The sequence below is a fragment of the Mastigoproctus giganteus genome, chromosome 2, assembly GCF_048544385.1.
Source record: "Mastigoproctus giganteus isolate SK-2022 chromosome 2, ASM4854438v1, whole genome shotgun sequence".
NCBI classification, from domain to species: domain Eukaryota; kingdom Metazoa; phylum Arthropoda; class Arachnida; order Uropygi; family Thelyphonidae; genus Mastigoproctus; species Mastigoproctus giganteus.
Genome location: NC_143576.1, coordinates 219214828 through 219242370, shown reverse-complemented (window position 1 = coordinate 219242370; position 27543 = coordinate 219214828). Strand labels below are relative to the sequence as shown.

The 27543-nt window shown below is 37.3% G+C and overlaps 1 protein-coding gene across 1 annotated transcript; it reads right to left on the bottom strand.

The window, feature by feature from the left end:
* Nucleotides 1-126: 126 nt before the first annotated feature.
* Nucleotides 127-27543, bottom strand: LOC150090144 (uncharacterized). Its single transcript, XM_090368968.1, has 4 exons — nt 27523-27543; nt 19407-19873; nt 11136-11254; nt 127-593 (listed from the first exon to the last, which is right to left on the bottom strand). Exons 2-3 carry the CDS (start codon nt 19713-19715, stop codon nt 11159-11161), a joined length of 405 nt encoding a protein of 134 aa, XP_090225094.1. The 5' UTR covers nt 19716-19873; nt 27523-27543; the 3' UTR covers nt 127-593; nt 11136-11158.

Sequence of the window (27543 nt, the reverse complement as noted above, 5' to 3'; positions counted from 1 at the left end):
ATTGTTACTATCTTGCATATTGCCTCCTATTTTTTTTCCTTCTAGAAATACAATGCTAATTACAAAATTTCTAATAAAACATAAATTTTCAATATTCAATAAAAGACGCAATAATAGAATCCTCTCTGTAAACCACCAATTCTATTGTTTTAGGTGGTATGATATGACTGTCATTAGTATTAGTATCAGTTATGGCCACATGGTGCAAGGAAGCCAATACCGAGGCATCTCACAGTGAAGGGCCTCCGCAATATGAAATTGAGACAGTAGCAAATTTAGTTTGCTCAATACTATGTATAGACTGAGGCTGTGCACTATTGTACAATTATGTTTCGTAACTTCCTTGTATCACGAGGCCTTTTCTCTGAATTCATTCATCTTAACTTATAGCAAATAACACCTTAATTCATGTAACATGAAAATAAACATATGCACATGCTTAGAGCTAAAAATATTACAACAATAAAATACAAAGAATATCTTCAGAAGCTGATCTTAAAATGTCCAAAAAAAAAGTAGCAGAAGGTCTTGTTTGCAAGTGCTGGGAAGAGGACCAGTGTTACTGCTGTCTAAGATTCCCTGTCTTCAAACTTCTGTAAGGAAAAAAAAAGTTATTAGTATAATCTGATGAAATATACACACAACCAAAAAAGTATTGAGATTGGCAACACCTACATTCATTAGTTACAATCAAGAGGAAAGCTAAATTAAATAGCTTTGTCAAATTTTTAGCCATTTATTCAACAGCTAAAAGTTAATCTGACATGTCTTATAGCTGAAGTAATCAGTCATGATTATAATCTGATCTCTTCATTAGAAATTAATTTCTACAGTGATAACAAATACTAAACTTAAGCTCTCTGCTTCCATTAATCAAAAAAGGGGGAAAAAATGCATAAAAGTGTTATCTGAAACCAGTATGCTGTGAAATCTTATTTTTACCATGTAGCAAGTACAATAAAACAATAATTTATTCCTGAATTGCACTTACCATACATTTTTATTATTATAAAATTTATAAAAGCATAAAGGAAGTGGTGATGAAAAAATTTTTTAAAAATTAGTCACAATTAATATTTGGAAGGTCAACACATTAACCCAAAACAATAAAACAGCAAATCATGCTCTGGTAGCTAGCCTTTCAGCGCCAAAACTGCCAATCAAAACGATACAAGATACAGTCAAAAAGTTCCAGGACTCTCTTAAAAAGTACTATCCTTAAATAGTAATGCAATTTGTCAATGTCAGTATAATTGTTGATGCAGGTATGAAGAGGTGCAAAAAGCATCTTGAGTTGAAGATGCAAAAAGCATCTTAAAAATTTTCTGTTTATACTCCGGGACGACCAAACAGTCAGAGGAGTTCACAATATAGACAGAATACAAGAAACAGCACCGTATTCAGCAGTCACGGGCTTGAACCCCGGTCACTCAAGGCACGTGTACTTATGCACCCGCGCGCCTGACTACTAGGCTACGGCAGCCTACTTCTGCAGCAAACAAGGACTGCTTGTTTGCTGCAGAAAAAATGTTCTAACACATTTCATTTTTGGGAAGAAAATTTACATGGTGAGAGATAAAGCAAGTAAGGGAGTGTGGAAACACAACAGTGTTGTGTTTAGCAAACACTTGTTGCACAAGAAATGAGTGGTTTCAGTTGGACCATTGTGCAACAACTTCCAATCTTTTAGTGCCCACTGTTATGGATGCCTTTGCCAAATTGTCTCTCACATATAGCATGACCTGTATGTATCTTGCCTTATTCACAGTGATACCTTGAGGAATGACCACCACAACAATCAAAAAAACTTCTGACATCACTTTCCCTTTAGACTTCTCTTGTCAAAGTTTTTTTTTAACCACAGCAAAGGAGGCAATTTCAAAATCAATGACTCAAAAAGTGTGAGTTGTAGAGAAAATACCAAACCATGACATGATGGGAAGAACAACACAATGTTATCAGATAACCATTACAGGATTGCCGAAAATTGTCATCTACTCATTTTGGTGATCATTGGTAAGCATTGGAGGTACCACATGCTGAGAAACCTGATGCATGTTAAAATCCTTACTAAAAATTTCCTGATAACTGCCATGTGAAATGTTTAAAGCTTCTGCAAGTTGGAAAACAGTCACAGTTTGAATGTAAATTTAGCAGATGATGACTATACATGGGCTGGTCATCATCCACTATATTTTCTCTTCCCTCTTTGAATCTCTGATGCCATTCAAGCATAGTAGTACAACATGGAGAATCCCCTCTGTAAATCATCATTTCTAATGTTTAAGAAGCAGATTTTCTTAACTATTGTCAAAATTATTAATGTCTGCACAATGTTCCAAATTTGACATTTTCACATTCAGAAACAGTGATAGAATAAATGCACTTCAAATGCAGACAACAAAAAACATGTATTGAATAACTGAAACACTTCTACATACATGTAAATGCTGGTCAAAACCTGCAATTTAACAAACAACTGCAAATTATGCTCCATTTGTCGACTCCAGACTGTGTCCAGTTTGGGAATCTCTTAACTGTAGCATGTATATACAGCATGCCATTACTAGACTTTTCTGTTCTCATTAATTTTATTTATAAAATATAACTGTAATGTCAAATTTTCATTAATTTAATATTTGACACACATAAAACATTTTATATATTGTATTTTGTAGTTAAAAAATGATTATCATAGTTGCCAAGTAAAATTACAAAATTTCTGTAATTTTACATTAAAAAATGATGAAAAATATGAGAAAATTTCTTATAACAAAATTTATAGATATTAAATAGAGCTTTAATTTTTATTCTTAAATTCTAATGTATTTTTAGGTGCCTCCATAGCCAGGTGGGCAGGAGCAGCAGTGCATAGCACATGCTTCTTGATTAGACTGGGGTCCAAGCCCGTGACCACCAAATACGGAGGATGCGGAAAGGTCACTTTTCCAAAAATATTTTAAAATTTCTTCAGCCAAAGTAAAAAAAATAAAAATCACAATCTTTTGTATCAAGAGAGTTAAAAAAAAATAAATAAATAAAATAAAATAATTTTTGATATTATATACTTGGATTTAATGAAAGCTTTTGATACTGTTGCACATAAATGACTACGGTACAGATTGGTGCAGTGTGGCATTAAGGGCAAGATGCTGCTATAGATAAAAGGATGATCGAGTGGTGCAGTGTGGCATTAAGGGCAAGACGCTGCTATAGATAAAAGGATGATCGAGTGGGAGAATATAGAGTGGTAATCAATGAACATTGCTCTTCATGGACTAATGTTGTCAGTGGAGTTCCCCAGAGTTCAGTTTTGGGCCCATTGTTGTTTTCTTTATATATATCAATGATATTGATGAAGGCATATCAAGCTTAATGTCCAAGTTGCATCTACATTCACACGTGAGGAGTTATTCAGGAAGGGGAATGCCAGAGGTGAAGTAAATTCTGTCAGTGAGCTAGATGATTTTGTAATAACTGAGAGGAAAGTGGAGGAGAAATATAAAAAAGACACCCAGGGTGGATGGATCTATCCAGTTATATTAAAGGAGGCAGCAAAGGAAGCTTCTTTGGACTCAGGGGAGGCACCCATAGACTATAGATGTGCATATGTGTATTTATTCTTTACTCGGCCTTGTAAAAGTATCGGTAAGGGTTTCCACGTGTTCGTAACTACCGTCACCGTTAGTAACTTTCCCGCCATTGTGATACTGTACTAGATATACCGTAGGTTATATACCGTACTAGATAGCGTTAGTTGAACTTCGTTAGCAGTTAAATTGTACGTTTAAATAAATACATATAACGACTTAGATTACAAACGTAATATAATTAATAACATAACATAATTAATTAATAAATTAATAGAATCATGACTCAGACCAGAGCAGCAAAGCAAAAGGCTCAAGCTAATGGAAGTGCTGTGGCTCAGAGCAGAACTGAGGGGGGCAGTTGTCCTCTGACTCACAGCCTTATAAAATGCACTGTTTGCTTGATGTTTGCAGAGCAATCGGGTACGGGACATGATACTGCCAAGGGGGATGTCTTTGTGTGTGCGCGATGCAAGGAGTGTATCGATATCAGGCAACAACTCGGCGTTCTTGTGGGCCTATATGAGAGCTTGAAGGACAGGGTGGATGCCCTCGAAGAAACTAAATTGAGGGGCCCATCAAGCTCTCAGCTGCCCACATCAACGCCAGAGCTTGCACTTGGGCATCGCGTGACACAGAGACAACCCCTAAGGCAGAATGCGCTGGTCCCGAAGGAACTAGCAGTTGTTGGTGACTCTATTGTCAGGGAAACGGGGAACATGCTTTGTAAAAAAGATAGGTGGAACAGGACCAGGGTATGTCTGCCAGGGGCAAAGGTTGATGACGTTGTAGAGCGAATATCATCTTTTAAGGGCACAAAAGGTGATATAGTTGTACACGTTGGCACTAATAATATTAAGAGTAGGAGACCGGCAGAATTACTTAACAAGTACAAGTCACTGTTGAACAAAAGCCGAGAATTAGGGTTGAATTTGAAAGTGTCTGCAATTCTGCCCAGACACGATAGGAGGGAGTATATGATGAGAGCCTTGTCGATCAATTCGGCCCTGGAAAGATTGTGCAAGGCTCAAGGGGTAGAATTTTTTTCAGCCTGGACTGTACTTGTTAACAGGAGAGATTGCTTCTACAGGGATGGGATACACTTAAATAGAAAGGGTGCAAGAATATTTGCTGATGCTATCGAGGCAGTGTTAGGTGGGTCGGAAAACTGCTAGCTTGGGGGGAGACAAAGACCAACAGATTGACAGTAGCCACTGGCAGAGGTGAAAGAGATTCTTGCACTGCTTCTATTAAAATGAGCAGAAGCCTGAAAAACAAGATGCATGGTATTTCAGAGACTGCTGGGAGCCATTGCGGTACAAGTAAACACATGGGTTGTGTTAGGGTAGCTAAGAATAGAAACAGGTGCAGGTATACTTGCGTGTACACCAATGCTAGGAGTTTAGTAAATAAATTTGATGAATTTGAGGTATTGCTCAAAACATCGAAGGCAGATATTGTTGGGATATCAGAGACGTGGTGTCACACAGATATAAGGGATGCAGAACTGCAATTTGCGGAGTACAACGTCTACAGAAAGGATAGACAAGATAGGAAGGGGGGAGGGGTTATGCTATTAGTTAAGAAACACATAAAAACCAAGGAAGTGAAGCCAGTCGACATCGCTGGACAGTGCAGTGTGGAGTCAGTTTGGTGTGACATAAACATTGGGAGATCAAAATTGAGAGTAGGAGTGTGCTATAGGCCTAATGACTCTGATGAGTATAATAAGGAACTGTACAGGGAAATAGAGTGGGCCGGTAAATCAGAGTGTCTTATAATGGGAGATTTTAATTTCCCAGATATTGACTGGAATTTGGGGGCTGGTTACTCACACACTAGCAGGGCTTTTGTGGATTTATTGGATGATTGTTTTCTACATCAGCATGTTCGGGAGGCAACTAGAGGGAGTAATACTCTTGATTTGATTATCAGCAGTGATTCTTCATGCATTAAGAATCTGCAGATAAATGAACCACTAGGTGGCAGTGATCACAGTGTGCTGAAGTGGGATTTACTCAAAGAGGTAACTACCATTAGGGGTAAAGGGAAGGGTTATTGCTTCCGTAAAGGCGACTACGATGGACTGAGACAGTATTTAAATTCTATACAGTGGGACCAACTGATGATGTTACCAACAGCAAATTCAAAATGGGAAGCATTCAAAGAACTTATCTTGGAAGCTACTAGGCTTTACATACCAACTAAGAAATATTGTTCAAGGTTTAGGCCAAAATGGATGTCAGATGAACTAATGAGGCATATGGCAGAGAAGAAAAATGCATGGGATACATACAAATTAACACATGACACAGAAGCCTATGATAGATACAAGTTGATATGCAACCAAGTTACAAAGGAGGTTAGGCAGGCGAAGGCAGATTACGAGAAATCCTTGGCAAGGGATGCAAAGAAAAACAGCAAAGAGTTCTTTACTTATGTAAACTCTAGAAGGAAGGGGATGAATCAGATTGGTCCACTTGATATTGATGGGTCAAGTGTTGATGATCCTGCTCAGGTAGCTAACAAACTAAATGAATATTTTGCATCGACATTCACACATGAGGAGTTATTCAGCGAGGGGAATGCCAGAGGTGTATTCAACTCTAGCAATAAGCTACAGAATCTTGAAATAACTGGGAGTAAAGTGGAGGAGAAACTATTGAAGATAAACACAAGAAAGGCACCCGGGGTGGATGGGATCTATCCAGTTATATTAAAGGAGGCAGCAAAGGAAGTAAGCAAACCCTTAGCCATAATTATGAGAGCTTCCTTGGACTCAGGGGAGGTACCCATAGACTGGAAATGTGCAAATGTGACCCCAATTCACAAAGGAGGATCAAAGGCTGACACAAGTAATTATAGACCTGTGAGCTTAACTTCTGTTCCAGGAAAATTAATGGAGGCACTGGTTAAAGAAGCACTGCAGGATCATTTAGACAAGACTTCAGTTATAGCTCAGACACAGCATGGTTTTGTTAAGGGGAAGTCTTGCCTGACCAACTTGATTGGATACTATGATGCAGTCACAAAAGAACTGGATGCAGGGAATAACTTTGATATTATATACTTGGATCTTAGAAAGGCTTTTGATACTGTTGCACATGGAAGACTGCTACACAAATTGGAGCAGTGTGACATTGGAGGCAAATTGCTGCTATGGATAAAGGGGTGGTTGAGGGGGAGAAGACAGAGAGTGGTAATCAATGGACACTGCTCATCGTGGACTGATGTTATTAGTGGAGTCCCTCAGGGCTCAGTGTTGGGTCCATTATTGTTTTCTGTATTTATAAATGATATTGATGATGGTATATCCGGCTTAATGTCCAAGTTTGCAGACGATACAAAGGTTGGCAGGGTTGTCAAGGACACTACTGACACTATGCTGCTGCAACAGGATCTGGAAAGGTTGAGCAGATGGGCTGAGAGGTGGCAAATGAAGTTTAACATTGACAAATGTAAAGTACTACACATGGGAAACAGCAACCCCAGAGCAACGTATCAAGTCTGTGGTACTACACTGACAGTGGTAGAGAATGAAAGGGACTTGGGGGTGGTTGTGCAGGCAGATATGAAGTTCTCTGAGCAGTGCAGACGGGCTGCAAGAGTAGCTCATGGAGTATTGTCAATGATATACAGGAATTTTTCCAGCAGGGATAAGGAGGTGATTATTCCATTGTATAAGGCGATGGTCAGGCCACACCTAGAGTACTGTATACAGGTCTGGAGGCCTCATTTCAAGAAGGATGTAGAGCTGCTGGAACGAGTACAGAGAAGGGCAACAAGATTAGTGAATGGAACAAAGGGGTGCTCTTACGAAGAAAGGCTTAAGTTTTGCAAATTACAGTGTCTGGAGACTAGGCACCAGCGAGGTGATCTGATAGAGGTGTATAAAGCCTTGAATGGTTTAAGCATGCTCAATGCTGATGGGATTCTTCCTCTAGCTCAGAAAAATCACCTGAGCGGGCATAAATTCAAATTGAGGAAAGACAGATGTAGGATAGACGTGCGGAAATTTGCCTTTAGCCAGCGGGTGGTTGGTTGGTGGAACAGACTTCCATCCCTTGTGGTGGAGGTCGATAGCCTAAATAAGTTTAAGGCTCAGCTGGACAGGTATTTTGAACGAACAGAGGGGTGAAGTGGAAGTGGGTTTTTTTTTTTGGCTGATGCTGCATAAGCTTGCTTTCTTGCATCAAATGCCTCTACTAATGCTAATGCTAATGCTAATATCTAATAGTAAAAAAAAAACATCTTAATATATTTTTAAAATTTGTCATGGAAACCTTACAGAAACTACTACATCGGCCTTGATGCCCCTGGTAAGTTATGGCTCCTCCCCAGGATGGTGCGATGCACAGTTTGAGAACCACTGCCTTAGGGTAAATTTTTACCATATCAGCCTCCTTTGAAGTTTAACAGAATTGTCTCTGCACTTATTTCTCATTGTTCTTTTGTAATTGTGATTAACAAGGAAAGCAGCCTTTATTATTTTACTAACATGGAAGGGTGTTGTTTTGATTCGCATTTTTAGATTCTACTGACATCACAAGTTAGGAGCTGAAATGTATAATTTATTTTATTTGAAAATAACATTACATTAGTTTTTAATAAACTAAGTTCTTTTATTAATCTTGCTGCTTTCTAAACTGAAAGAAGGTATCATCCCTGGGGTATACTGTGTGCATTTCACCACGAATACACCACTGACCACCACCATTCAACTCTGCTTTGCATTTATGATTAAAAATCTGAAATTTTTTCTAACTTCCTAAATACAGTCAGGTTTTATTGTAATAGTTTCTGAAGTGATTTTTTTTTTTCTTACAGAAATTGGCTGTGATAACCTGTCAGACCCTGCCACTGTTTTTGCAATAATCTGGATTTTGCTTGAAGAATGGCTGGTACCAGAAGAGTGCTAATGCTGTGTTTGTTTAAAGTTTTAGGTTACTTGCCTTTCATCTTTCATTAAGTTAATAAACATCTACTGCCGTACCCTAGTTGTTTTTGAATGATTTATTACTGTTTTCACAGCATAAAGACAATAACACGAAACCCAACCTTCTCTCAAAATGGCCGCTACTCTGAGGAAAGCAACATAAATAATTTCAAATTTCGTGCATTGTGAATAGTACCAAATTTGAAATAAGCCTGAAAATAGAAGTAACTAATCTGTAGTCCTGGAGTAATATGCACGATACAAATTTGCACATTGCATGATAGAGCTCACATGCTGTCACAAAAATTGCACACCTCATTGTTAGCTGGTGCACCTGTTATGTAGTTGCAATAAAACAGTTACAGTGAAGTTGCAATAAAACAGTTACCAGTGAAGTTGCAAAATCTTTGGCACTGGCCATCCAGATTATAAATGGACATTTATTTATTTAGTATCAAATATATATAATAATTTATAATTTTTTAATATTTATATACATAAACAGAAATACACGTGTACATGTAGTTTGAAATTTCATGTACTTAATGGTTTTATAAATTGGAAAATGAAAGAGATTAAGCAACTGATGCTTCTATGTCTAATTTTTTTTTTTAGCAAAATTAATATATATATATTTTTTTTTAAATAAAAAGTATAAAACACACAGCTTGTTTTAAAAATCAAAACTTAAAAAGTTATATACAATATGCATTGCAATTCAACATATAGGTTAGTGCAATAGCATCATTTTAATTTGTAGCCATCTACCAAAGTAGCATCGTTTTAATTAAATCTCATATTGTGAATACCTTCACGATGAGTTTCCATGGTATTGCACTACCTTGAATAAGTAACACTTCACCAATGGAGAAGACTAATGTCACTTATTCTTCGCAGATACCACCACCAGATGACACCATTTCAAAGTTTATTGGCTTCTCATCTGTGGGTTATCACTATTGCAAACCAGGGTACCAGCTCACCCACCATTGAGAAGCCAATAAGCTTCAAAAAGGTGCTGTCTGGGTGGTGGTATCTGCAGAGAATAAGTAACATTAGTCTTCTCCACTGGTGAACTGTTACTTATTCAAGGTAGTGCAATACCATGACAACTCGCTGTGAAGGTATTCACAATATGAGATATAATTAAAAAGATGCTATTGCACTAACCTATATATTAGTCCTTCTACCATGTAGCATGAGGCTGTCGCCCAAAAATACTCTATAGCATTGCAATCCATTAAGAAAAAGTCAATTATTGGCACTGAACAAAAAAAATAAATAAATAAATAAATAAAAAGGTTTTCCAAAAAATGAAAAAGAAAATGGGCACCTGTCAAGTGCCCCACCACTGACTAGTTAAAAGGGTCCAAAGACATGCAATTTTCTTGGTGAGATCTGAAAAAGAGTGTCCACATGAGGAAGCCTTCTAATATGTAAGCTACAGAGCCTGACAACCAGGCACCTTAGAGTGGACTTGCATGAGGTCTAATAAGGCTCTGAGAGGGGATAGCAAAATGAATAAAAATAAAATTTTCACTCTTATAAATAACTCCAGAACTAGGGGTCATAAATTCAAATTACAGGGAAAGAGGTAGCTGTACTGGAACTGTAGGAAGTTTTCTTTTAGCCAGTGAGTTTTTAATTATTGGAATAAGTAGGTAGTTTGAGGCTGACAGCTAGGAAAAATTCAAAGGTCGGCTGGATGGCCTGCATGAGATGGAACCACATAGATAGTTTATTTGCTATTTTTTAATTACTTTATTTATTTTTTATTATTTAATTTTTATTTTTGGCTGGTACAGCAAAAGCATTTGGTTTCCTTGCAATATATAGCTAATACTAATATGAAAGTTTGTCCTCAGTGGATTTTAACACCAGAACTGAAAAACAACAACAATGTGTGTTCTGTGGTTCTTGGCAGTATGAGTACAAAGCTGATAACTTCTCAGGACACAATACCTGGAGGTGAATTCTGGACGTGGTATAACACACCAGAAATCGAATACACAAGTTCAAAGGTGGTGTCTCACCTCAACCAAAGAAAATCCAGGAAAGTGCTGTTCACTGTATTTTGGGATCATAAAGGAATGATTCTGGAATATTATCTGGAGAAGAGAAAGAGTGATAAATGAAAAATACTGTGACATGCTTCTGGACCAATTGGAAAAAAAAAAATTCAAAAGAAACATTGTGGCTTTCTGTCCTCTCATACTACCCCATCCTACATATTCAAAGACTTGGCTCCATGTCATTGTCATCACCATCAGCTATGAACTTTTCTCAAGGAATTCAGGCATTAATGCAGGAAGAGGAATATGTCAAATATAATGGAGATTATGTTGAAGACTGATATACATAGTTTTCTTCTTGTTTCTGAAATACAACTTGTGCAATTTTCGTGCAAATGAAAATTGCAAAAGTTTTCAAAGTATGAAACCACTGTATATATTTTATGTAACTAATCATACTTCAAATAAAGGAATATTATTACTATTAAACATATATAGCATTCAAAAATCTATACTGTCTTACTGCAAAACAGAAAAATAAAGAAAAAATATATAAAATTAATAATCAGGATAAAAAGAGAATTAAGGAAAACTCACTTTGTGACTAAACTTCACAGTCACTAATCTTTGCATTCATTGGACTCCTGCATCTGACTGTCCGTACAATGCAGTTCAATAGAGGAAAATGTATCCAACCAGTTATTTGGATCTTGCAACTAATAGTGAATGAAGTTATTAAAGTTTCCTTTGCTTGAAACATAGGTTAGTAAACATACTTCATGAAAACATGGTTTATGTCAAATATGCATTAACTGACTTAATTAAAATGGGTTCATAAGATTTTTAAATGCATTCTTATCAATATATTTAACCCATCAGTGAGTAAAATTGATGGTGGATTTCATTGTTCTCTTACATACAAATATTCTGTGCCCAGTCATGATTGTCATGATTTGCTAAAATGTACTGTGTTATACACTCAACTATCACTGCATTATGACCACCTTATCCATAATGGACTATACTGCATAGCTCGCAATATAAAAAACTGAACAGCTTTGTATGCTAGAGCAGTGGTAATTTGCACTTGGCCATGCAAGTCAGAGTGATAAAGTAATAGTCATGAGAAGTAGATAAAAATATCATGGAGTTTTAAAAGGGCATGATTGTGGGAGCTTGTGCATTGGGTACGTCCATATCGGACCACTATGGTTAAGGTATACAAAGAATGGTGTTTAATGGGTCAAACCCTCCCTCTGACAGAATTGTAAAGGAGTTACACAATTGAGATATCTGTGGTAAGTGAAAGGTGCAGCATGTTATATGAGCTCAACGGCAGGTTCTTGCATTCCCTATATTATATTGCGAGGTCAGTTGACATCACAATACAATATGGGGAATGCAAAAAAAATATCCAAATGACAGTGTGCCACACAGAAGTATGAGGTTCCACAGCAGATGACCCAAGAGACACTCCTATCCTCACTGCTGATCATCAGGATGGCAAATGGTGTGGTGTTCAAAAATATGCTGGTTGGACACTGGAGAACTGAAAATTATTCTGCTGGTCGGATGAGTCCAAAAAAAAAAAACAAAAAAAAAACAGGCTACAACCAGTGCATACAAAGAATTTTGAGCTGAATTTTGAAGAATTTTAAATTGTCTTCAATAAATAGTTCAATAGCCTCAGTCTCAATCATTAACTTATTTTTAAATTTAGCTAGAGATTTTTGTAAGTTATGGCTTAATATATGCAGAACCTTTGTATTGGTGATCTGGAACATATATCATATCTCGTAACTTATACTGTAGTGCATGGTGGGGGAATTCTAATGTTTTTATTGTTTTAATTGTGGTAAATAGGTAACTCGATTTACGTAGGTTGGTGTTAGTAAGATTATTTTATTATCTATTATAATTAACTTATAACTTTACAAATGTAACAGTATAGCATAATACATATTAACTTAAACTTGATAGACTAGTACGTATTATTGCTGGTGAATTAGAGTAAAGTTATTACTGCATTTCAGTATATTAGTTTTGTGTAGTATTCTCAATTATAATGAATTTAAACAGAAATTGTGCCCTAGACTAGAGCAGCAAAACAATGAGCTCAAAGCAGCAGGAGTGCCGTGGCTTGGGAGAGAACCAAAGAGGGCAATATCATGGACTGAAAAAATGTGCTGTTTGAGCAAGGTGTGCGGATATTTCTGGAATAGGACATGATATGGTCAATGGGATGCAACTGTGTGTGCCTGATGAAGAGAGCTATAGTCCGTATTTGGTGGTCACGGGCTCAAACCCCGGTCTAATCAGAAGAAATGAGGGGCCAACTCAGCTTTCTGATGAGCCTTTATGAGAGCTTGAAAAGTAAGGAGGATATCCTAGAAAGTATTAAAATGGGGGGGGGGGGCATCAAGCTCTCAGCTGCCCAACTAAAGCCAGAACTCACACTCAGCATCAAGCAACACAGCACCAACCCCAAGCCAGAATGCGCTGGTCCCAGAGGAGATAGCTATTGTCAGGGAAAGGGAAAAATATTGTGCAAAAAGGATAGATGGTATAGGACAAGGGTATGTCTGTCAGGGGTAAAAGTTGAAGACATAGAGCAGATATTACCTTTTAAGGGCATAAAAGGTGATATTGGTGTACATGTTGGCATTAATGACATTAATAGTAGGACATCTGCTGACTTAAAAAAGCATGGGGCAAAGTTGAAAAAAAGTCACGAGTTACAGTTGAATTGGACAGTGTCTGCAATTCTGCCGAGGCACAATAGGAGTGAGTAAATGATGATAGCCTTGTTAATCATCATTTACTCCCCAAGACTGAAGTAGAATTTTTCTCAGCATGGTGTATGATTGTTAGCAGGAGAGACTGCTTCTACAGGGATGGGATATAGCTAAACAGAAAGGGTACAAGAATATTTGCTGATTCTATTGAGGTAGGGTTAGATGGGTTGGAAAACTGCTAGCTTGGGGAGATAAACGGACTAATAGATTACCAATAGCCACAGGCAAAGATGAAAGTGCTTCTTACACTGTTTCTAACTGAATGTGCAGCAGCCCAGGTCTGCTGAGTGATCATGGAACAGGTAAATGGCGATGTTAGGGTAACTAAGAGTAACAACAGGTACATGTATACTTGCATGTACAGCAATGCTAGGAGCATAGTAAATAAATATGGCGAATTTGAAGTGCTGGTCAAGTCATCAAATGCAGATGTTGGGATATCAGAGACGCAGTGTCACTCATATATAAGGGATGCATAATTTGAATATTAATAGATGACAGCTGCAATGGCTCAATAAGTTCTACGTTATACATCAATTAGTTAAGAAAACGAGGAATTACCTCTATGATTTCATGTAGAATACTTCTGTGCTGATACTCTCCATTGTTGATTAACTATTTGAATAATTTACATGAATTTTTCACACTAGTAGATAAAATCAATGATCCAATGCACCACGGAATCGGAGGCCCATGGACCCCAAAATACACTGAATCAACAACCCAAATCTTTGAGTGAGAGAAGACAATAAGTCCATACTTTAAAAACAATTTAAATACAGTGGATTCTGGTTATTTGGACCACCAGTTAATCAGGGCAGCCGTTTATTTGGGGAAAATCTTAAAGAACAGAACCCAATCGAGAAAATAGCCAGGGTTTACTTCACTTAATTAGGACAACATGCCGTTTAATCGGGGCAGGAGACCGCAGCACTGGAGATTACCCTACGATTGTCTCCGACCATACACGTGGTTTGGTCAGATTTCTGGAGGTCACAACCATAAAACAATTAGCAGTCACCTGTTTATTGGGCTTTTCTGTTAGTGCAATCTATCATAAACGGATAGTAAAGTCGATCTTATTGAATTTGTGATAATACCAACAGCTGGAATTCTCTGGGTTATTATGGTGAAATGTGTTCACACTTCCATGGAATCTTCAATCATATAAAAAAATTAATTTTCAGAATCTTCTCTTCATTCCTATTTTTAAAGCTTCATAACTCGTTACTCCGTTCTCACTTGTGCGTATTGTGTTACTTGCAATTTGTGTGTGCTGTGTTCTTTGTTATTGATTGCTCATCTTTTTACTGTTTTAAATTTTAACCCCCACCCACAAATGTCAGTGAACAGAAATGTCAACTAGTTCGTATGTACATATTACAGTACGTATTAATTATTCCGATTATCACGTATATTCTTCCGATTTTCATGTATCATTTAATTTTTTAATTGGTAAGGTAATAAAAGGTAAATTTGTGCTTAATATATCTTTACTTTTATAGGCTGTGGATAAATTTTCTCCTATTTTTGCTAATTAGAATCGCTGTTTAAGACAATTAAAATTCAATTCACAAACATGATCACAATGACGGTGCTTGCTACACATTGTATAGTGAACGGTACATTACTATGGTGACTCCATCGTAACATTATTTGATTGTACAGTGAACCAATTGTAAAGGGAAATTCAATTCACAAACATGATCACAATGACGGTGCTTGTTACACATCGTATAGTGAATGGTACATTACTATGGTGACTCCATCGTAACATGATTTGATTGTACTGTGAACCAATTGTAAAGGGGGGGTACACTGTATTTTTAACTATTTACATGAAATTTCGGATAATTGGGAATCAAACATATCAATATGTTTTTATACAAAAACATATCAATCTCATCTTCCGTCACTTTCCAAGTGACGGAAGATGAGATTTAGTCCTCCTAAAGAGACTCGATCAAATCAAAAAAACTGATTATGAGTACCTGAAGAAAGAAACACTGCCCTGTGTAAATTTGAAGCAAAATTTACAACAGCATCAAACAAAGCACAGATGTAGGATAATGAATGGATATGAAAAAAAAAACAAACTGAAATAAAAAATAAAGTAAGTGTGGGAGTAACACTGCCTACATTACAGCTTTCAGTGGTGAATTTTAGGGTTTTTTAAGGCAAAAAGTGCTGCACAGAATGTGCATCTCCTGTGGGCAACTTTATCTGGCAGCAGCAGCAGCAACTGAAGTAGTAGGAATGCAGGTGTTCTTTTATGGCTCATCTGTTTTGAATGCATTGTGATATTCACAGGATAGCAGGGAAGTACAGCGTATAGGGTTGTTTGACTGGTGGCAGTTGTGGTTATCCACAACTCCATGTTTGTTACTTTCTTAAGCATACAGAACTCTGTAGATGCCAGATGTGTGTGTGTGTGTGTGTGTGTGTGTGTGTGTGTGTGTGTGTGTGTGTGTGTGTGTGTGTGTGTGTGTGTGTGTGTGTGTGTGTGTGTGTGTGTGTGTCATCTGGCCACTTTCTGTGAGGTGCTTGGCCATTGCTCATCTAGTACCAGTTGGAGGTTGGCTAGGCAGTAGGCAGGGTTTTGTACTCTAGCTGGGCCTACCGCAGAGTTGCTTAAGCTTCCAATGGCAAATACAGTGAGGAAGGGATATTTTTTTTTTTTTGTTTAGAAAGGAGCACAAGGGGATATTCCAAGGTGGAGAACAGAGGAAAGGATAAGGCCAGTTGTAGCTGAGGCAGCTATCCAAAGGTTAGCCAATGGCCAGGCAAAATAATAGAGGGGAACAGTAGGGGTTAGGGAAGCCAAAGTTTTAAACACAGGAGCAGGGCAGGGTGTCCTGTCAGTAGCACTTTAATATAAACATGAGTCTAATTTTCCACATTGTTTATAGGAGGTATAAATACAGTGGTACAATAGTTAACACCAGAACAGAGCGAAAGCAAATTTCAAAACTGGTGACAGTGACCGTTGTGGCTACTATCATGTACCATCAGAAAAGAAGCAGAATTTTATGATGTTACAGCTGCTGCAACAGTGGACTGGGAAAGGTTGATCAGAATTAAGTAGATCAATTTTTCACATTCTTCATGTGGCCAATCCATCTCTGGCTGCAGGGAGACAGGGGGGGGAGGAGATCTCTAATTTCGAAAGACATGTATATTTGATTTTTAAAATACAGCAGACTCTCGATTAACTGGGATCGGATTAAATGGGAAGCGGATTAACCGGAACACTTCAAGACTCCAAATTAAAAAAAAAAAATCAACCAGAAATCAAAAAAATTCAAGTAATAACTAGAATAGGTATAAACAGATATTTTGCAAGTCGTAAATAAGTGACAAGCGGTATAAGTCGTTATTGGGAGATTATTGTACCTATTATCTTACAATCCCTGCTGTTCCCGCCACTTAAAAAAAGGGACCAAATGTTTAGTTTGTTTTATTGTGTCGCGTCGATTGTTGTGTTTCGTTGCAGCGCAAATTTTGTTTCATTATTTATGTCAGGGATGTCGGAATTTTTTTTATAATATTTTTTTTTTTTTTTTTTTGTTTAGAAATCACGAAAATGATGGGTAAACGAAAATGATGCAAAAGAGTTGCGTTTTCAGTTAAACAAAAACTTGAAATTATTCAAAAGTTTGAAAACGGTGCATCTATTAAATCTCTAAAGAATCATTATAATAAGGATGCATGAAAATGGCCAAACATTAACAAGTATCGTGCAGAATTCAGATTTGTCAATAATAATATAGTAAAAAAAAAAGTAAAGTGCAGCCATTATCAACCCACTGCAGGATGAAAGCCTCCTCAACAATTCATGTTGAGGGAAATGGACCATAATCTGCCACGCTGGTCCAGTGCGGGTTGGCAGATCGACCGTATTCAGCAGTCAGGGGCTTGAAACCCGGTCTACTCAAAGAGCGTGTGCTACTGCACTCCCGCTCCTGCCCACTCGGCTACGGAGGCCTTAATAATATAGTAGCAATATGTTATTAGTCATTCCCGAGTTATGTAAAACTCAACGAAGTAAGAAGTTCTGCAATGTATCTCTTACGTATGCCGGGGACTGCTGTATTTTTGATTAACCGGGAAATCGATTATCCAGGATTTGTTTTTTACCATCTATCCTGGAAAATCGAGAGTCTACTGTAGTTTTAGTACACTGTTCCAACTCAAATTTAGTGAATTTAGGTTTATTTCAAATTTATCATGTTACTTATGAAGCCATCTGACTTCTCTAGCCATTTTGAGATAGGAGCTACATATTTGAATTTATATGTTATTTAAATTCAATAAAGAAATACTAATACACTGCTCAACAAAATTAACAGAACAAAATGTTTTTCACAAATATTTTATTATGAACAGTGTAGCTGAAGGCGAATATTTGATATAATAGGCATCTTGACATTCAAATTTCGAGTATCCAATAGAAATTGATCTACCACCTTATAGAGCTGCAAATTATTCACGCCTATAAAAATATGGGTTACAACCACCTCACTTCATTCCATTTTTTGGCTTGCTCAGTGAGGTAGCCACATCTCTAGTACTCAGGGTGGCAAGTCATCTTTGTTTAGATGATTCTTTGAGATGGCAAGCATTTGGACAACTTGAAGCCAGTCAGTCACAGGCAGAGGTGGCATGTTGGCTTAATGGGTTGTCATCTCAGCACTATAGAAGCAGTTTCAAGAGATAGGAACCATTACAAGAAGAGCTGGCCAGGGTTGCCTGATGGCTACATCAGCCAGAACAGACTGCTATCTGGCTCTAACAGAAAGGCAGAACCCTATGATGTCCTGTCATCAACTGTCTCTTGAGAATATGGCCACAGGTGAAAACATTTCCAACTAGACTGTGTTGAGAAGGCTCAATTCAAATGGACTCTATGCAAGGAAGCTAGTGGTTTGCATCCCATTAACCACTGCAGAGATTCGTCAAAACTGGTGCCACAAACATGTGATGTGGAACCCTTACAAATGGTGTACAGTTCTGTTCTCTGATGAGTCCTGTTTTGGCCTACAAACAGATTCTAGACATTATTTTATCTAGAGATGAGGAATTCTGTACCATCCCTCCAACATCAGAGAAATGGACACTTGCAGTGGAGGCGATGTTCTCGTGTGGAGCAGAATAATGATCAATGGCAGGAGCCCTTTTTATGCTTTTGATGGGGTACCATAACTGCACAGATGTACTGAGAACATATCCTCTAACCCTGTGTGCAACTTTTTAGTGCTAAGGTTGGCCCAGATTTTTTTTTTTCATGCGTACAACAATGCCACTGCACATAGAGCTCAAGTGGTGAAGGATTATCTTAATACTGAGGATATACAATAACTGCCATGGCCAAGCACGATCACCAGATTAAATATGATGCAACATATGTGAGATGCCTTTGGGAGCCACACTGCATGCCAACAGCCAACTTCTCAGTCACTTAGTGAGAAAAGGTCTGTGCTGGTGGAAGAATTGGATTTGTTGTCTCAGAATCTTATAGACAGCCTTACAGAAATACCCTCACAATTCACTGCTGTTGTTGTTGTTGTTTGGTTTTTAGGAGCATTAGCAGCTTAGGCCATACTGCTCCGGGATATGCGGTGGTCATTCCCTGACCTTTCTGCATCATCCGTATTTGGTGGTGACGGGCTCGAACCCCGGTCTAATCAAGAAGCGTGTGCTACGCACTGCTGCTCCTTCCCACCTGGCTACGGAGGCGCCCAATTCACTGCTGTCAGGCCTGTTTAGCAATTGGAGGGGATCATACACCATACTGATGTCACATGACCATATTTTTGAGCACCTTATATCGACTTCTGTACTGTGACCTTTTTGGTAATTCTTATACAATCCCTATAAATGTCCTTATACCTGTTTGAAGTTTCTCGCTGTCTCCTCATTTCATTGTTATTCTATGGTACACCACCATATCAAATTTTGTCCTGCTTCATCGCAAACTGTCCAAGTTATACTACACTTTTTCTGTGCTCTATTAATTTTATTGAGCAGTGTAATATAAGTATAATATTACTAGGAATAATAATGAATGGTTTACCTCATCCCTCCACCACAATGAATCATTGTTAAACATCAGCTCTTCGGGAGAAGAGGAACCGGCCATTGGGGCATCTGAAGGGGTTTCTGAGCAATCTTGTATAATTTCTGCAGAGTTATCCTTTGAAATTGATACAGAGGCATCTGTGGTAAGTGTTGAAACTGCCAATGGAGTACCTGCCATACAATGTTCTGGAGGAATTTCAATGTAACGATCTAAGTCCTGGTTAGAAAGATACTCACTATTAAGTACAGGACTGCTAACATTTTTTATATGAGGCACATTTAAACTTAAATCTTGCTGACTCATAAAATGAACATATGATGACAAATTATACGTTCCTGGAAGTGGCACGGGTCTGGTACCAATTACTGCAGCAGGGGTGTTGAGCCAAAACTGTATAATGTCAGTATTTGATGGGTTTAAAATTGCAGGTATATTCTTAGCTGTGGAATTAGATACTTTCCCTGCAAAAAAAAAAAAAAGTTTTTTTTTTTTTTTTTTTCTTTTCCATCAATGAAAACCACATGTCTTAATGAAATTTTTAATATGAAATCACAATACTAGCAATACTAGTTTATACTGCACTCTAACTCAGTTCCTCACTGAAATAATTCACTACATTTCAGTGCATAAAAGAAAACTGATAGCAAGGGCTACTACTCTTATATATTTTTTTTTTATGAAATTAAAATGACAGAATATAAGAAAGGATATTTTACTTTGTGCGGGAGAGTTCAAAAGAAGGAATATAACATCATCATTCTTTCTTAACCTTGCAAATGGCAATCATACATTTAGACTTCTGAGTAAAACTCCAACTTCCCCTGTCTTTTCTAACGTATAGTATGAGTCCCACCTTTCGAGGTCAGGATAGCCATCAGAGTGAGATCTGAAGAGCAGAGATTTAAAACAGCTTCGTAAGCAGTTGCTAGATAGCATATCAAATGAGGCCTACTGGTAATGCTTTGTAAGCTTCTCATTCAACTAGTGAATAAACTCACTACCTCTATTCTGCCAGTTGTAAATGCCTGGGTAGTGTATAGCATTAGTACTAGTAGAGGCAAGTGATGCAAGAAAACAAGCTTATCAGAATCAGTCAAAAAAAAAAAAAAAAAAAAAAACCTTCCCATTTCACCTATCCATTCACTCCAAAAGTCTGTTCAGTTCTTCCTTGAATTTATTTAAGCTATCAACTTTCATAATGACAAATGGAAGTTTGTTCCAGCAATCTACTACCCACCGGCTAAAGGCAAATTTCTGCACTCTATTCTCCAACTGTCTTCCCTTAATTTGAATTTATACCCTCTCAGGTTCATATTCTGAGCAATCGGAAGTATCCCATCAGCATTGAGCCTGCTCAAACCATTCAAAGCCTTATACAACTCAATCAGATCACCTCACAGGTGCCTAGTCTCCAAACGTTTCAATTTGCAGAACTTAAACCTTTTTTGGTAAGGGCATCCCTTTGTTTCCCTCATCAATCTCATTGCCCTTCTGTGTACTCATTCCAGCAGCTCTAAATCATTCCTAAAATGAGGCCTCCAGACCTGCATGCAGTACTCAAGGTGTGGCCTGGCCATGGCCTTATACAAAGGGATAACACCTTCTTATCCCTGTTAGAAAAATTCCTGTATATCACTGACAAGACCCCATGAGCTGCTCTGGCAACCTGTCTGCACTGCTCAGAAAACTTTATATCTGACTGTACAACTACCCCCACATCTTTTTTTCATTCTCCACTATCCTAAATGTAGTACCACACAGTTGGTACATTACTCTGGGGTTACTGCTACCCATATGCAGTACTTTGCATAGGTAGAATGGGAGGCAATTCTATCGCAAGGAGTTGGCATACCATCATTAGTATCATTAGTGGCAAATTATATAAGAAAGCAAGCTTATACAAAAAAAAAAAAAAACGCTTCCCATATCACCTGTTCATCCCCTCTAATAATTTGTCTGGTTCTTCTGCACATCTACCTTGCAAACATCCTTCAATTTAAATTTATGCCACCTCATATGTGTAGTCTGAGCAAGAGGAAGGATACCATCAGTATTTCACTTGTTCAATCCATTCAAAGCCTTAAACACCTTAATCAGATCTTCTCGTAGGTGCCTGATCTCCAGATGCTGTAATTTGCAAAAGCTAAAGGAAGATTTTCTTAGTAAGAGCACAATTTTGTTCCCCTCAATCTTGTTGTTCTCTGCACCCGTTCAAACAGATCCACATCCTTCCTAAAATGAAACCTTCTCATCAGTTCATCAGACATCCATTTAGGTTTAAGCCTTGAACAGTATCTTTTAGATGGCATGAAAAGCCTAGTAGTTTCACACTCACTTCCCTGAATGATTCCATTTAGAATTTGCTCTTAGTAATGTCAGTTTGTTCTAAATGGAATTTAGAACAAACATTTAGAATTTAGGAAAAAAAAAAAATTCAACAAATTATGCACTTCCCTCATGAAAGTAACTATCCAGTTGACTGCAGGTAATTGAAGCTGACTGAATTTCTTCACGCTGTCAGCCTCAACTGCTTGTGGTGGCAACTTGTTCCAGCAATCAATGACTCATTGGCTAAAAGAAAACTTTTTATAGCCTAGTCTAACTCTCTTCCCCTGAAATTTGAATTTATGGACCCTAGCTATGGAATTCTTTATAAAATTAACATGCTGTCTTCATTCAATTTATTAGCCCCTTTCAGAGTCTTATAAACCTCAATCAGGTCCCCCCCCCCCTCTGAGGTACCTAGTTGCCAAGCTCTGTAACCCATATAACTGGAATCTTTCCTCATATGGTTGCCCTTTTGCTGATCTCACCATGTGAGTTGCCAATCTTTGGACCCTTTCAAAAGGCTCAATGTCTTTTTTCATATGAGGTTTCAAAACTTGGACACAGCATTCCAAATGCGTTTTTACAATTGCCTTATAGAGTGGGATTATGACCTCTCTAACTCTACAGGATAATGTTTTAATAATTGGACATCACAGAAAACTTCATATCTGCCCATGTTGTAACTCCCAGGTCACTTTCTTCTACTTTTTTTAATTCAACCCCAACAAGTTTGTTATTTGGTTTTTAGGAGCATTAGCAACGAAGGCCATAAGCAACGAAGGCCATATTGCTCCGGGATATGCGGTGGTCATTCCCTGACCTTTCCGCATCCTCCGTATTTGGTGGTGACGGGCTCGAATCCCGGTCTAATCAAGAAGCGTGTGCTACGCACTGCTGCTCCTTCCCACCTGGCTACGGAGGCGCCCCCCAACAAGTGTATAATTTATTTTGGGGTTTCTATTCCCCAAGTGTAAGACCTTGCATTCACTGCATTAAAACAGAGCTGCCACTTCTCTGACCATTTTTGAAGTTTGTTCAAGTCATCCTAAAGGAGTGCTGCTTGGTGCTGTTCAATAACAACTCTGCCAATCTTTATGTTATCTGCAATTTTGGCATCACGCCTTCTATCCCTTCATCGATGTCATTTATGAAAATCATAAACAACAGTGGTCCACGAACATTCTTGGGAGTCTCCACTTCTGACATTACACCAATCAAAAAAATATCCATTAATCACAATCCTCTGCTCTATGGCCACCCAGAAATCTATCTTAGAATCTTTCTAGTAATTCCAACATGTTCCAGTGTGAGGGACTGAGTCAGTGTTAGCAATATACAGATTGAAAGGTTTATAAAAAAAGATGGAAAGAGATTACTAACTAAAATTATAAAGTAAGTACATTTATTGGAAATAGCACTGCAGTTTAATAATTCAAGAGGAATTCAAATCCTTATATGCTAATATAATTACTTATTGAAGGAGATAAAAATGGTCCAAGAAAGTACCAAAACAAAGGCAAGCCTTGATTGTTATTTTTCTTTAAATGTTTTTAAATGCTCAACGTTTAAAGAATTTGAGAGACATGTTTTCATAATGATGCTAATCCCGGTTTTGATAACTGGAGTTTCCTAACATACTTCCAAGCTAGAATTTATACTACATTTAAGATAGTAGTATAATCAGAGGTTACATTAATTTCATGCTTATGAAATTAATGTAACCTCTTGCATTCGCAAACAAAGGCAGAATTCTTAGTGACACTTGAAATGTATCTTAACTGTTTACCTACACTGTGAATATCTGTCAAAAAATATATTTCATTTATTTTTCTTAAACAAACTTTTGTCATATGCTATTTACTTTAAGTCTGCATTAGGTTAACTAAGGGCAAAAACAGGTATGCATATACATGCTTATACACTATGATAGGAGTACAGTAAATAAATTTGATGAATTTGAAGTATTGGTAAAGTTATCAAAATAAAAATTTCTGATTTACTATCAAGTTCTGCAGACCAGTTTCATAAGTTACTGGGACTACAGGTTTGAAAACACTACAGTAAAATACCAACTTATAATTTTAGTCTAGTACACTTCTTACAGAGGGCACATCAAAAAGAATCAGATGAGCAAGGATCATCTACTAGATGATCCTAGCTCAGGTTGTATAAGCAATGAACTGATGACTCAGGGTAATCATACAAGGTCATTCCCATGGGTTAATTTTCCTTTTTATATCTCTTATTTGTAACATTAATTAATAATTTTAATGTGCACACTACACAATGATAGTCACTTCTATTCTTAAATCGTTTATATACCTAGCACATTCAGTTTACAAGAAGTTATGAAAGGAATCAAGTATATACAGCATCAGCAAAAAGCATTACCTACATTATTTGTCTATCCGCTCTAAAAATTTGTCTAATCCTTCCTTAAATTTATTCAAACTACACACTTCCAAAACCCCAGATGGTTGCTTCTTCCAACAATCAATTACTATCCAGTTGAAAGCAAATTTTGTTACATCTTACATTAAACCATTCTTTTCCCATTTAAAATTGTGTCTCCTTGTGTAGGCATTGTCTGAAAAAGATTAAATATGCTAAGCATTTAGTTTACTCACTCCATTTAAAGCCTTAAATCCATCAATTAGGTATCCTCACAGATGCACAATTTACAGAACTGAAGTCTTTTTTGGTGAGAGTAATCATTTTTATGCTTAGCCGATTTTGTTGCTCATCTCTGCAGCCAGTGGCGTAGATACCATGTATGCAGGCAAGGCAATTGCCTCCAGGCATGGGCCCTTTAGGGGCCCGGTGTCTTTGGCTGTCTCCTCTTTTTGCAATTTTCATTAATTAAGTAGGGGCCTGAACATGTTCTTTGCCTCTGGGCCCAAAAAAGGGTAGCTACGCTACTGTCTGCAGCCATTCCAAAAGATCCACATCTTACCTAAAATGAGACTTCTATGAAGCACTCAACATGTAGTCTAACAATTGTCTTAAACAAAGTGATAATCACTTTGTTTTCCCTGCTGCCAAAATTCCTGTATATCATAGAACTCCATGGGCTGTCCTAGAAGCCTGTTGGCACTGCTCAAGAGAACTTCAATGAACTATAATATTATTCCCAGATCTTTTTACTTCTCCACTACTTTGAGCGTGGTACCTGCCAACTAGTACAGTACAGTACAGTCATAATTTATGCAGTCTTATTTTGCGTGATTTTGAGATGCCTGGTTGCCAAGCTATGTAGCCCACATAATCAGAGTCTTTTATTGTACAGTCATCCTTTTTGCTGATCTCATCATTTGAGTTGCATGTCTTTGGAACCTTTCAGAAGACTCAATGTCATTTTTCAGATGAGGTCTCCAAACCTGAACACAGTATTCCAAATGTGGTCTTACAATTGCCTTATACAGTGGGATTATGACCTCCTTATCTCTACAGTATAACATTTGATAAATTGCCAATAAGACACCATGGGCTTTACTGGCTGCATGTTTACACTGTTCAGAAAACTTCATATCTGCCCATGTCGTAACTCCCAGATCCCTTTCTTCCTCTTCTTCAACCACACCAAGCATATAATTTATTTTGGGGTTGCTATTCCCCAAGTGTAAGACCTTACATTTTTCTGCATAAAAACACAGCTGCCACTTTTCTGACCATTCTTATAGTATGATCAAGTCATCCTGCAGGAGCACTGCTTGGTGCTTATCATTAACTATTCTACCAATCCGAATGTTGCCTGCAAATTGCGTCTAAGATTTTTCCTAGCACTAATGCCAAATTAACCAGTCTTTAGTTACCAACTTCACTCTTAGCACTGCCTTTATGTATTGGCAATACTTTGGCACTTCTCCCCAAATCCAAAGATGTTCTCAGAATTAACGCAATGGTTCAATACACTCCCTGGCGGTATCCCTCAACACTGCTGGTTATAGGCCATAAACTCTGGGAGCCTTAATGCTCAAATGTTTTTTGAATACACAATCAAACTACAAAGCTTTCCAAGAAATACAAGAAAATGTTACAGTGGAAATTTCAGATATCTAAACCTGGAAGTGAGTATTGTGGATGTGAGTGAGTTAATGAAGTCATATAGAGAAGACCTCACCACCAATAATTGATTAAGTTATAGATAAAAATGCAAACTAAAGAAAGGAATGATAGTGAGAATGAACTCTCCAGAACCTCTTCAATGAGTCTGAACCCCAAAAGTTAAGAGAAATCATGATGAAGTTGGAAGAGATAACAGGAGCTAGAGACAGGGCCAGCTTAAGGCACGATTGAGTGGTTCTCCCAAACAGGGCCAAAATTCCCTGAAAATTCACTGATTTGCTGTAAATTTCAAGTCAGAGAGGGTACACCAAAAAATCTCACACAGGGCGCTGATAAACCTGGGGCTGCTTCTGGCCAGAGAGGATTCCAAACCCAGTGTTGAAAGATGCTGTAATGTCAGAAGCTTCATGATGTCATTACTATGGATCAAAAATAAATTTATATCTGATAAGACACAACACAAGATCATTTATAATCACTATCATTACTAGCAATTAAAATAACATAATATTCAACAGATTATGACAATGTAATGAACCAATTCCACTTAAAATTTAAGACTCAATTAACCATGCAAACGTAGCCAAAGCAGGATATTGGGCCTATCATGAAAGGTGGTCCCCCATGTGTTTTTTTTTTTTTAATTAATAAAAATTTTATTAATAACTTTTATGAAAATTAAAGGTGGTGTGTGCAATAAGTGAAATCCATTTTACATGACTCACCACATCCAGTGAAGGCCAGCCAATGAGCATCTACAGATAAGCAACCAAAAAAAAATAGTTAGCACATGTCCATTACTCGTTTATCATTAACAACAACAGTCCACCTACCTGTCCAGATATAAAAATCCGAAAAAGAGAGTCTACATGTTGTAACAATAGATCCCCCTCAATCTATAGTAAGGGTTATTTGTTATTTGGTTTTTAGGAGCATTAGCAACTAAGGCCATATTGCTCCGGGCATATGCGGTGGTCATTCCCTGACCTTTCCGCATCCTCCGTATTTGGTGGACACAGGCTCAAATATAGTAAGGGTATAGATCCGACTGCATAAGGGCAAATTTTCTCTAGTTATGCCACCGATCTGAGTACTATGAGGAACGAGGACAAAACACTCAAAGTTCTGAAGGCAAGACTGTTCTTATAGAAAGGGCAGATATCTATCAGTGCTGTAAATATCCTTTTTTTTTTTTTAATGAATGTCTAATTTTTTATTGTATGTTACATTTTCAAAACATTTTTGAAGTGTTTACAATACACTGTAACTAAATTTGTTATGATGGACCTTTCATTTCTAACTATATTAGGGTATGATGCTTAAATAAAGATTATTCATTTATTTATATTAAAGAAAGTTCTGCTCAAACCCTTAATGGTTGAAAACTATTTAGATGTGGTGTAACCTAAGTGACAACATTACATCTCTCCATAAAACTGATTGGAAAATACTTATATGGCTTTGAAGAAGATTCTAGGTGACTCCAGTGATGGATAAGGATGACCAAAGCATTCACAGCAACCAAGTAGTCTTAAGATTAAGACAATTAACAAACAGATTTATCTTGAAAATGTTCTATAAATACTTAAACATATGAAAACTTTATATTTTTATTAAACTTTATAAATATTTTTATTAAACTTTATAAATATTTTTATTAAACTTTATAAATATTTAAACATATGAAAACATACGAAAAGAAAAACAGTTAACATACCTGGAAGTTTGATTATTTTAT

Bases quoted from the DNA above. Each gene is read 5' to 3' on its own strand.
- LOC150090144 (XM_090368968.1), bottom strand. From the start codon at position 19,715: ATGAGTCAGCAAGATTTAAGTTTAAATGTGCCTCATATAAAAAATGTT. The intron at 11,255-19,406 runs GTAAACCATTCA...ATTCACTATTAG, and splicing joins CATTGTGGTGGAGGGATGAG to TTGCAAGATCCAAATAACTG.